This window comes from Cucumis sativus, chromosome 2 (genome assembly GCF_000004075.3).
Source record: "Cucumis sativus cultivar 9930 chromosome 2, Cucumber_9930_V3, whole genome shotgun sequence".
Lineage (NCBI taxonomy): Eukaryota > Viridiplantae > Streptophyta > Magnoliopsida > Cucurbitales > Cucurbitaceae > Cucumis > Cucumis sativus.
Window position 1 is genome coordinate 16814453 of NC_026656.2, and position 12605 is coordinate 16827057.

The 12605-nt window shown below is 30.6% G+C and overlaps 2 protein-coding genes across 2 annotated transcripts; one reads left to right on the forward strand and one right to left on the reverse strand.

The window, feature by feature from the left end:
- Positions 1 to 377: 377 nt before the first annotated feature.
- LOC101218308 lies at positions 378 to 1679 on the forward strand. The gene is made up of 2 exons (XM_004142963.3): positions 378 to 1051; positions 1577 to 1679. Exons 1-2 carry the CDS (start codon positions 378 to 380, stop codon positions 1677 to 1679), a joined length of 777 nt encoding a protein of 258 aa, XP_004143011.3.
- A 2037-nt stretch (positions 1680 to 3716) lies between these two features.
- LOC101215119 lies at positions 3717 to 6800 on the reverse strand. The gene is made up of 5 exons (XM_004142949.3): positions 6403 to 6800; positions 6253 to 6326; positions 5754 to 5886; positions 5354 to 5632; positions 3717 to 4353 (listed from the first exon to the last, which is right to left on the reverse strand). Exons 1-5 carry the CDS (start codon positions 6532 to 6534, stop codon positions 4096 to 4098), a joined length of 876 nt encoding a protein of 291 aa, XP_004142997.1. The 5' UTR covers positions 6535 to 6800; the 3' UTR covers positions 3717 to 4095.
- Between the last annotated feature and the right edge of the window lie 5805 nt (positions 6801 to 12605).

The following is a 12605-nucleotide window of genomic DNA, read 5'->3' on the forward strand; positions in this document are numbered from 1 at the left end:
TGTTAAAACATTATATCCTGGACGAAGAAAACTTAATCCAAACTTTGAAAATGTCGGATGTAGTCCAAACTCGAAATAGTTCGAAAGAGAAAGAAAAGAAAAGTGAACGGTGAATAAGAAAAGCAAAGACATTGTAAGACACCCCATTACAGAAAGATCAAAAAAGGGATAAAGAAGTAAAGAATGGTTTAAGAAATTAAATAAACTAAAGGAAAAGAGAGAGAGAGAGAGATGTGATGATAAAAGAAGAAAAAGTGAAGCATAAGCTGTCCTTTAATATTTCTTTCTTTTCTTTTCTTTTCTTTTTAAATCTCTTAAACCCCAAATTCATTCATTCATTCATTCTGTCTATCACAAATTCACAAATTATGAGATCCATGAAGAGAAGAAATCACTCCAAATCAAAACCCACTGCTCCACCGGCCGATCTTCTCGTCTGTTTTCCTGCACGTGCTCATCTCACTCTTCTCCCAAGTCCCGCCAGACCTCCCGCCGAACCCCATCGTCGTCACTACCGGAAAGCTCAACCAAGTCCTCTTCCATGGGCTAAGGAGATGTCGTCGGAGCCCACTTCCCCCAAGGTCACCTGCGCCGGCCAGATCAAAATCAGACCTCATTCTCATCGATCAACCAAGAATTGGCAATCGGTTATGGAAGAAATCGAGCGAATTCACAACAAAAAGAAAAATCCAATTCGAAATCAAAATCCTTTCGGTTTCAAGAGAGAAATTGTTAATTTCCTCTCGTGTTTACGGGGATTCCGTTTTGATTTCCGTTGTTTCAGAGGCTTCCCTCAATCCGACATTACAACAGATGATGAGGATGATGAAGAAGAAGTATTCGAACAACACGAACCCGAATCCGAATCCCAATCAGAATCAGAAGAAGAACCCACAAGAGGAAGAACGATGTTCTCAGAATGGTTCATGGTTTTACAGGAAGGCGAAGAAGAAACCAAACCCATAAACAACGACGCCGTTTCTTCACTCGAATTCCAACCTTCCTCTGTTTCTGTTCCTCCCCCAAATGCTCTCTTACTTATGCGTTGCAGGTCAGCCCCAAATTCTCTTTTACGAAAACCAAAACAACAAGAAGAAAAAGAATTAGAAGAAGAAGAAGAAGAAGAAGAAGAAGAGAAATCGAAAATCAGCTTGAAGTTGTTAATGGAGGAAGAGAAAGAAATGGTGACTGCGAAGAAGAAAAGCTTGATGGTAATGGATTATGATGCTGATTTTTACAAACTTTCATCAGACATTGCTAAAGAAACATGGGTTGTGAGTGGATCAAGTACCAGTAGTAGTAGTAGTAGATGTAATGACGATCCATTGTTGAGAAGTCGAAGCTGGAAGAGATGATGAAGATCGAACAACTCAAATCAATAAAAAATTAAAAGAAAAAACTCTTGTGCTCTGCTTCCCTTGTTTTCTAATTTCCATGAAATTTCTGCCAAGAACTTGAAAACCCCACATGAGATTTTTGAAGATCTGATATGGGTTTTGTTTACTTTCTTTGAATCTGTAATAGATTAATATGAACATGATGTACAGTGAAATTTTACGATTATCTTAATTTTCAGCTTCAAAGCTTTCATTGACTTAAGTTCTGACAGTGTTCATAAATCTGACCAAATTTTCTTTGTTCTTTTTTGTTTTGGAAATTTGGGCATTGAGGAATCTTAATCTACATCTCTATCTTTCTAATTTTAAATGAATCTCACTACCAAATACAAATACTTGAGATCCAATTAGATAAATTGTTCGAAGATCGAGATTAGACGATTAGATATAGCATAGTATAATCCCAAATGCACTTTATGTCAATCAAATCCTTATTCGTTTTTCCTCTCGTCCTTTATAACTTTTTTTCTTTTTACTTTAAATAAGAAGAGAATTCTTTGAATCTCTACCCTTCACAGCAACTGACTATTTTTGTTCTAAATTCTTAACTTCATCTATTGTGTTTTAGACTTCAAAATATACATGGTCGGCTCTTATTGTGACAATACAATGTCCGATCACTTTTTGTTATTATGTTTATTCAATGGTGATTTTATGCATTCATTTGTTTTCAACTTTACTATTTTATATACATTTTTTAAAAAAAAAAAATTGAATGTTAGGTAGAAGCACTATAAAAAGAGTCTACCTCTTTAACCCTAAATGTTCCTAACTAGAGCAAGATATGTTCCTAACTAGAGCAAGATTAAATGGTGTGATTAGTATAAAAGTTTTGAAAGAGGGTTTGTGTAATTGAAATTGAAAAAGAGAATTATTTCATGTCATAAATTTTATAGCGAGGAAATTATATACAATTTAACTAATACGAAGATAAGAGGCGAATTATTAAAATAAATGAACAAATGAAACTATGGTTTAAGAGAAAAACTTGGTGATGGCTTCCAAATTAGAAATGTTGTGTATTAATGATGACTACAAACACAGATTAAAAATACTTTTATTAATTATATAAATACATGTAATCATAACACATGAATTCTTACATATATATATTTCTATACTAAACACAAATATCTTTTTACCAATGATAAATAAATAAAACACCTCTAAAATGAAAACGTATTGTTTTTATGGTAAATCATAAACCTTTTTTGTAAGGAGTTTAGTTATAATTTGTAATTAGACATTGGTTTTAGATTGCAAATTTATACTGTAAAAAATAATATATAATTAGTCTTTGAGATTTTAAATCCATAAATCTATTAAAGAAAACTGGGGGTAAATTTTTTTTGACTCCATAATGGTAACAAATAGAGTCAATTAAAAAAATTAAAATATTTATTTATCTATTAATATTTGAAAAGGTAAAAGTAATTTTAACGTTGCATTGCATGATATTTATGACTTTTAACAAATAAATTATTTGATGATTGAATTAATTAGTTAAGAGGGTGAAACTAAACCAAGAAAAGAAGATGATAAATAATAAAATTATTATCATTATTATTATTTATAAAAAAAGAAAAAGGCTTTTGGAGTTAATAATGAGGCATGGGATTATGATTATGCCCACTTCCATTACGACCACTCATAATCATTATCACTTTTAATTAGCCTTTAATCTCTTCACTTTGTCCTTGCAAAAATCTTCACTTAATCTCATTCAGGGAAAAAAAAATCAAATTGATAAAGTCAAAATAAAACATATTTCAATGTTATGAGGACATTAATATTAATATACATTGGAATACTAAAATTTTAAAAATTTGAATCATCAACAAAAGGATATAGTGTTCTTGGTTTACAATTACAAGGTTAAATTAGTGATTATCTCTAAATTTTCAAACTTGTCAGTTTAAATCATTAGATTTATCTGATAATTCACCACACTATCATTTTTAAAAAAATATTTAACAACTTTGAATATAAATTGAACAAGTTTGACATATTTGAGACCTTAAAAAGACTTAGTTGATAATATTAAATAAAATAATGACAATTACACCTATAAAACCCTAGACTTCCAACTCAATGATCAGTAGAATGCATGGACTTCAAAAGCAGTAAATAATGTATCTGCATAATTTGTTAGCTCATCAGATGATGAGGTGTGAAACAATTCAAATCTCTATCATAAGATAAAACCTAGAAGTCTTCAAAAGTTTGAAGCAATGATTCCATGAAAAAAAAAAGAAAAAAGATGATAAAATAGATTTCAGAACCATAGTAATATAATGGAATGAAGTGAGAATAAAATGATTGTTAAGAATGGAAATGAGAATTATAGTTTGATCTTTTCAGCATCATAGCCAAATCAATTAATCAATATAATAATGATAAATAAAAATGAAAACCCCAAGTAATGGAAGTAAAATAGCCAGAAGACAACCAAAAAAAAAAAAAAAACTGAACTACTAGACACAAGACACACAACACAACCAAGTACAAAAGAAAACATTATGGAACACAACCCAATTAGCAGAGACTTCCATAGTTGTTGACTAACCAAAAGTTAAAACCTAACAACATAATTTTACCCAAACCAGATGACAATTCCCAATAACACCATATGCATATCATCCACCCCCCACCACCCCACCAAGTGAAAGTATTGAGTTTTGTTAGAAACCTAGATGATTTAAACCAAGGCAATGCTGCTCTCACCACCTGGTGGTTTGCGTACCCCGCCTAAGTAGTCTCGGGTCTCTACCTTTCCGTCTGCAAATATGTCGTTGCCACTCATCTCTCGCAACTTTGCAACACTCAATGGTTTCTCTGTAGACGATGGAGGAACGTCACCTTTGAAGATGTCATTTCCTGATAATTCTGAAAACTTCTTGTCGTAAATCTTCTTTGCTGTCTTTACTGAAGGTTCTTCTCCGGGGATTATGCCTCTCTGTTTAGGAATGGAAAGGAGGTAATTGGGTAATTAATTAAATGATATCATATGTCTTGAAGAAAAAACTTAGAAGAAAAGTAAACTAAAAAACTAAGCATAAAAGGCAACAAACAACTACCGTCTAACCGAAGCCATATCAGCTTATCAAATAGGGACATGCTTGATTATTCAGAAAAAGCAGCCCCACATAGAAAGATTTGTGATGATTGTGCACGCATATTAAACCAACTGGAATCCTAGGATTTCATCATTGTGAGCTTTTGGCCCCATCCATGAAAATATGGTGCAAAGAAACGATTAAACTAGAGAAATTAGGGATGAACCGCCCTTGTGATGGATTAGTTGCACGTAGATTAACCAACTAAATCCTAGGATTTCATCATTGTGAGATTGACCCCATCGAGGAAAATATGAAGCAAACCAAGTAACATTTATTATAAGAGTTTGAACACAACATCTCCCACTCTAATACCACGGTAAATTCACTACTAAGTTAGAAAACGAAAGCAGATGGGTTGCTTTTAATATATCAATAACACAATGCGCCACCCTACTATCCATGTTTCCCAAAGAACGAACCAAGAGGCAAGAGGAATATGGTAAAGATACTCACTCCATGGCTTTCAATTTCTGAAAATTGTGTTGGTTTTTTCACCGTTTCTTCAGAAATACAATTGAATTCTGAACCAAACTTCAAATTCCAAAAAAAGAGTTCTTAGAAACTACATCTTCAATTTTCAAAACTCGGCTTATATATTTAAAAAACACTTGTAAAAGTTCGTGCAGAAGAAACAAATAAACCAATGAACAGAAGTAGGCTTGATTTTCAAAACCAAACGGTTATCAAACGTACCAAACTTAAATTCTATAGTTCTAAGCAAAATGAGTGAATGGCATTTGTGGGATTGCCTTCTAAATGGTTATGCGTGAATGAGAGTGTCTAGAATTTCATCCAGAAAACTACTTAACAAGAGATTTTTAGTGGAGTACTACTTACACTGTCAGGCTCCCCAATCTCTATGCTTCCTTTTAGATCCAAAGTGCGAGCTGTTGTTGGTCGAGGCAAAATCTCAGGAGGAGGAGCAAATATGTCATGTCCACTAAGCTCCTTGCATTTGGCATCAGAGAGCTGCTTCTTCAACTTTGCATCGGCATCACTTTCTAAGTTCCCACTCAACTCACGCTGCTTCGCAACCTCAGGTACCGTAGTAGGCTTTTTAGGAGAAACACTACCTTCTTCACCAAATGAAATATGACTAATTCCAGCCAATGTTTGCTGCAGTTTGATCAATCAATCAAGATTATGAGTTAGATAAGAATTGCCTCAGAACCCAAACCACAAATTCGCTCACAGTTCACATTCAAAACTAAAATAATTGATCTCGTTCGATGGATACCTGGTACATACGTATTCCTGTTTTATTCTGTGAAGGGTTGGCGCTTCCAGATTCTAGTTCTTCATCTCCTTCATTACCAACAAAAATTCCACTCCCAGTCATCTCCTTCATTTTATATCCAGAACAGGGCTTCCTGCAGTTTGAAAATAAAACAATTGAAGCAGCTCGTTTAAAAATTCAAACTAATAGACTCCACAAAAAAATTGGAGATCTGACGTATAATATATTGAAAAATAGAGAGCATTGAAAATTTGAGATCCAATCACGAGACATTAGAACAAGAAAGAGATGTTAAATTTGAATGAGTTGACCAAAGTAAGAGTGTAAACAAGCAGATCGGTGGCATAAAATAAAACAAAGCGTAGAAAAGCCAAAGAGAAGAATAAGAGAATTCTGTTAGTATGGAATTGGGTAAGAAGGTAAAAAGAAACAAAAAGGAAAATAGAATGGAATGAAATGAATAAAGATTGAAGGAAAGAGAAGGAGCGTTAGATCTCACCTTTTGTTCAAGCTCTCGACCTCTTCATCCGTAACCTGGCCTCCAAAGACGACCTTACTAATCCCATCGGAGGGCTAAAAGAGAAGAGAATAAGGCAAAGGGAAGAAGAAAAGAAAAGAAAGAAAAAGATAGAAATGTAGAAAGTTTTACCTGATGAGAGCGGGGAGCTGAGCGAGAAGCAGAAGAGGGAAGAGCAGGGGAATCAGCGGGAGGAAGTTCAGGCCAGGTGAGGAGATCAGCAGTGGAGGTATGAGGTTTCCGAACAGGAGTGGTTCTGTCCATTGGAGAAGAAAGAGAGGAAGGAAGATGAAGAAGAAGAAATGAAAAAATGAAGAAATGAAGAAATGGGAGTTGAGAATTAAGGGTTTGGGGTGGTTTGCTTGGAAAGCACTCCGAAGCTTTGATTTGGTGTGTATTTTTTGTTAATGGCTTCTTCTTCACTCAGAGGAGAAGAGGAAGGAAGGAGGAGGAGGAGAAGAAGAAGAAGAAGAAGAAGAAGAAGGAAGCAGAGAGATACAGTGGGAATGTGCTGTGGAAGCAGAGAGAGAGAGAGAGAGAGAGAGAGAGAGAGATGTTGTGTTAACTGAAATGACCAAAATACCCTGGGGATCTGGAAGTTTCTTTTTCTTTCTTTCTTTCTTTCTTTCTTTAATTTTTGGTGCCGTTGGGAAGGGAAGGGAGAGTAGATTGGAAGTGAAATCAGTAGAATAGTATTTTCTACTCTTTCTTTATTTAAAGTCTAATAATAAAAAGCTATATTTAATAAATAAAAAAGCGTTTAGAGATATTTGAATTTTGAAGCGCCATTTTCATTTTCATTAATTTATAATGTGAAACGTAAAATGTCAAGTGGTCCGCACGTGCCATCAAAATGACTGTTCCTTTTTTTTACAATTTTTTAAACTACAAGATTAATCCTATGATTAGAGGCTTCATTTCTCTCACTCTCTCTACTTTCTCTCCAACCTTAATTAAACACTCTCTTATAATTTCACATTTTAGGACTCTCAATTATTTGTGTTTCTTTTATGAAGCAAAATTAGAAACATGACTTCTACCTTAATCTTTCAAGCTAAGAGAAACAAAAAAAATATTTAAAAAAACTGTGACGTAATGAGCAATATAGTGAGCAATTTGATTCTCAAACACGAGACGAAAAAAAAAAGAGATAATTCTCAAACGCCTCATCAAAACACCGATCTCATCAAGTGCATTTCTCACATTCGATGTCCTCAATAATAATGAAAAGTTTAATTATATTCAATTCATCAATTCGAGTGTAATTGAGTTAGATAGGATAGTGATTACGTTTTTAATGCTTACCTAGTCAAGATCTCTGTCTTATTGAAAATTAAAAGTAAAAAGTAAAAATAAATAAAATCCATGGAAATCGTTTAAAAAGGTATATATAAATAGATGGATGTGTTTTGGTATGGGGTGTGATAGAATCTTCTTAAAATATATGAATTAAATTGGCAGAACTTAAAAGCTTATAGAGTTATTAATGGTTTTGTAGACAAAATTGATAAGATTAGGGACTAATTTTATAATTGAATATGATGATTATTGAAAATTAATTCATTGGTGTATGACTCAATTCAACCTTTAAATTACTCTATGTACCAAAGAAGGAAACAAGTTAGGTGGAGAGATAAAGCCATCAATCTCTCTTATAATTCTCTTATATATATTTGTTTATTTGTTTGGATATGGTTGGTTGCATTTGCTTTCCTATACTAACCACTCCAAACACTTTGTATTATTATCATTCCTCAAACAAATTTTTTTAAAAAAAATTGTACTATTATCAGTTACTCCAATTATAAATTAGTCTTTCAATTCTTCTTAATCCATATTCAAATTCTCATAAAATTTTTGCATCCACCACTATTTGCTTTTTTATGCTCACCACATACCAATAATTTGCAATTCTCTTTGATTTCATTAATTTTGTTTGATTTTAAAAATTCTCTAAATAAAAAGTTTGTCCCTTTCTTTTTTATTATTCCTGTTTGAAAGTAATGTGATTGAAATGTTTTTCATTCCTTTACTTGAAAAACTAGTCATATTATTAATCCCTATCTGAAAGTTTTCTTTTATAAAATGAAAGAAATATTTTCTAAGTAAATTTATTCATCATTTATCTACTGTGATACATTTACATTTGTTCATACATTTTCTTAAATAATTTTGCATTTGAAAAACAAACGTTAAGGTGAAATTACAAGTTTAGTTCAATTTTGTGTTTATTTAGCATTTACATTATAAAATGCATCTATTAATTCCACAAACTTGTTGAGTTTACACCCGTATATTTCCAACAATAACTGAATGTCTAATGCTTATTGATACATTAAACATTTTTTAAAATTCATGTACACACATAATATAAAATAAACACAATAGAATGGAATACCAAACTAGTAATTTAGCACTTACAATAGAATGGAATAAGAATTTATGGGGAAACACACACAAAAGTCAAAGCTGCCAACCAAACTTGTGACTTTAGAAGGGGTACCCCAAATCATATATATATATATATATGCCTCTGCTCTGACAATTCTCTCTTCTTCTTTTTTTTCTCTTTCATGAATTAAAAGTGCAAAGGTTACAATAATGGAACAAAATTTGAAACTATTTTTTCCAATTTTTTTTTAAAAAATAGTGAATTAGGAAATACAAATTAGAAGAAAAAATTGTGAAGAAGGTAGTGGAAAAATAGCATAATTAATTAATTGAAAAGGTTGGGAAATGGCATGTGATGTAAGCATTTGGATTGAGCAGTGAATCTTAGCTATAAAGTTTCACATGCACTCATTTCTCTCATCTATTCTTACTTTTTTCCTTTTCTTTATTTATTGTTTTCTATTATATTCTATATACTTAAAAAAATGTATTTCTATATTTCCACCCTTCATTGTTTTTTCAACCAAAAGAAAAAAAAATAAAGTTATTAGAACTTAATTGAATTACAATTTTAGTAGCTTCTATATTTAACCTTACCTTTGAGTATTTGTAGGTATGCCTTTTTAAGTTTTATTTCCATCCATCCTTTCCATACCTCACCTACTAAACTATTTTATTTCGTAAAAGTATCTTTTATATTTTATCGACCGATAATCAAAGGAAGATAATTGAAATTGTCCATTTTAAGTTATTTAAGATGTGTTGAAGTAAGTTTGTATAATGTGACATCTTGTTTTAATTCGTTAATGTAATCTATTAAGCTATAATTAAAAACCAACATAAATTTAGTTTACTAACCATTCAAATGTTCAAATCTCCTATTTAAAATATTATTATAAAGTAAAAAAAGAAAAAAAAAGAAAAAACAACCTTCTATAAAAGAAAACGATATTTCAAGTTATCTTTTGTATGTTTTAAATTTTTATTTAAAAAATAGGGTTATTTTGAAACTTATTATACCAAAATAGACGTGTTTTATGAGTTATTTTCAAATATACAAAAATTAATCAATTTATTTACAAATATATCAAAATTTGTTTATAGACTATTAATTTAAGTTAAATTAATATTTTAAAACTAAAAAAAAAAGGAAAGGAAAGGGTAAAGGAAAGTTGAATTTTTTTCCCCCACATATTGTTTGTTGAAAACATGTGAAAATGAAATTCAATTGAAATATAATACTTATATAAAAAACTTTTAACACATAACTCAATTTTATTTGCACCAAACTCTTTTTATGTTAATAATGAATTTTATAATATAAAATTTACAAATTATATATATAATAAATATTAAAAGAAGGCCACCACATATTATATATTGTAAACAGCCAATAACATGGAAACAAGTGAATATGAATATAATACAAGTGAATATGAATATTGTAGTAAATGGTGAGTAAAAAATTGTTATTATAATTAAAGTTTTAGTTTAAAATAATAGTTAGAATCGATTAGGTAAATAATTGTCAATTCTTTATTTTCATTTTCATCATTTTGGCTTCAATTATAACAACTTTAACTTTAACTAATCTACTAGCAGTAGGCCTTTATTTGTCCAATTTTGAGGTCAATTTTTGCTTCAATCTTTTTTTTTTAGTATTTTCAAATTACTTACTTTTATCATTGTTAATTTAAATTTTACTTTATTTTTATCCTTACACTCATAAATTAAAATCTCAATTCTCTATCTTTTTTATTTTTCATAAATTAACAATTGTGATATCTATTTACAAAATTTCAACCTAAATTTTAACCACGCTAGAAATCATTTAATACAAATTTATGGCTAAAATTTTTTATTTTACAAAATTTTCAACTTGATTGGATCAATGTATTGATTAAAATTATTCTCTTGGTAGAACAAACAAGGTTGCTTTATCAAATGTTTATCTTTTTTCGTTACATATACTTGTCTTATTCTTTCTTTAAATGACGTTATTGTCATGGAACTGGATTGTACCTACTACACACTGAAACTTTGTAGGTCATATAGGGGAAGTTCATATTTTCCATGGTCGTAATATTTGAATGACTTGTGTTGATAATCTATCCTTGTTGTTTGTGACAATTTGCTACCCGTTCATTTTTCTTCTTATTATTAAAGATACAGACCAATACTATTGAAGCTTATTTGACCTTTTGGTGAGATGGAGAGTCCGTCCTTCAATAGTATATAATAATGTACTTATTTTGGATGTGGATACCCACCCTATTATGTTCGAGTAGTTTTATAATAATTTATTACAAAGGGAAGGCTATTGTTTAACTAATCATAGGTGCAGCTTTAGGTTTTAAATAAGAAGCTTCTGTTCTACAGGGGAATAATATACAAGGACATGGTCATTGGCCCCAATTGGGTGCCTAAGAGTGAACTATTACAAGGGTTGGTAATTAAAATGATCACCAAAAGAGTTCATCTTCCATGTTCGGATTCATCCTTGTATATTGCAACAAACAACATGTGATACCTCAATGCATCAAATACTAATGCTAAATTAATTGTTTACATATTCAAATAATTTATTTTCCAAAATTACTTCTTACCATCTCTTTTTATGGTTGAACGAATTGTTAATTTGACCACGATGCACATCAATTATGTCCATGTGGTTTAAACTTTAATTAAAAATGAGTGATATTATTATTCTTTGTATTCTATTCAATTCTTTTAACAAAATATTAGAAATGTTATTATTGTTTACATTTGAAAAGTTGAAGAAAGTGATAGACTCAAGTTGCACCGTAAAAAAACATATGACGTTGCTTGTCAATCCGTCCTAATTAGAAACATTTTAAACTTAGAATAATGAAGTTAGGAGATAGATTTATGTTTTTTATTGAATTTTGTCCGCATTTATTGTTGTGTTTCTAGTTTTATTTGTTTCTTATCTTAATTTCTCTCTTATTTTTTTTGCTCATTATGTAGAAGTATGGAGATGTTTTTTCCCCCATATAGTCTAATTTAAACCTAACACTTCTAAACCCAACATAAGAATAATTTAACTAACTAAAGTACTGTGGACGTATCTAAATCTTTACTCCACATTATTGAACATAAGGAAAGAAATTAAAAACTATTAAATCCAACTTGACAAACTACGTACAATAATAAAAATTATTGACCATGTTCCATGTTGTTGGTGTAACAATTTGAACCATATTTTAAATTTATATTTTTCAACGAGTGATAAGTAATCGTTATGGACCACAAACACATATGGTGCATCAAACACCAAGAAACTTACAAGAACCACACCATATAGTCAACACATGTACACACTCATCCTCAAGCTTATTCTTGTCAAAATATAAATTATATATTAACTTATGAATACTTAATTTAGTAAAGAAATAATTCAAATATCCCTCCTAAACAAACAACACAAATAGATACGGTGAATTATCACACTACCAACACTTCAACACTCAAGTTAGTAATGAGTTCAAATGAGTGAACATAGTAGATGAGTGATGATGAAACTAATTTGATTTAGGAGAAATAAAAATCGACTCACACCAAATAAGAAAAGAAAAGATATTTTAAAAATAAGCAATTCATTTGAACTTGACATGGAAAATAATCCTAATTATTACTCTGTTTGAAATATGATCTCTAAATCAAGTAATATGGTTCTAATATTAACATGACTCAACTGATGAAAATTTACACCATTATTGTTGAAGTCTAAAGTTTGATATCTCATCTAAAAATTTAGGAAGTTATCTGGACACACATCAATATTATTATTATTAGAAACTAAACATCAATTTTGCAGTAACCAACAAGAAGTGGGAGAAGAAAATGAAAGTATGGGAGAAAAAGAAAAATAGTTATTTGTTAATGTAAAGGAGCAATAGGAGCAATGTCGGCAGGGGGCAAGA

Excerpts from the sequence above, each read along its gene's own strand:
- LOC101218308 (XM_004142963.3), top strand. The coding sequence starts at position 378 with ATGAAGAGAAGAAATCACTCCAAATCAAAACCCACTGCTCCACCGGCC. Across the intron at positions 1,052-1,576 it reads CTCTTACTTATGCGTTGCAG|CTTCAAAGCTTTCATTGACT; the intron begins GTCAGCCCCAAA and ends CTTAATTTTCAG.
- LOC101215119 (XM_004142949.3), bottom strand. The coding sequence starts at position 6,534 with ATGGACAGAACCACTCCTGTTCGGAAACCTCATACCTCCACTGCTGAT. Across the intron at positions 6,327-6,402 it reads CAGCTCCCCGCTCTCATCAG|CCCTCCGATGGGATTAGTAA; the intron begins GTAAAACTTTCT and ends CTTCTCTTTTAG. Across the intron at positions 4,354-5,353 it reads AGATTGGGGAGCCTGACAGT|AGAGGCATAATCCCCGGAGA; the intron begins GTAAGTAGTACT and ends ATTCCTAAACAG.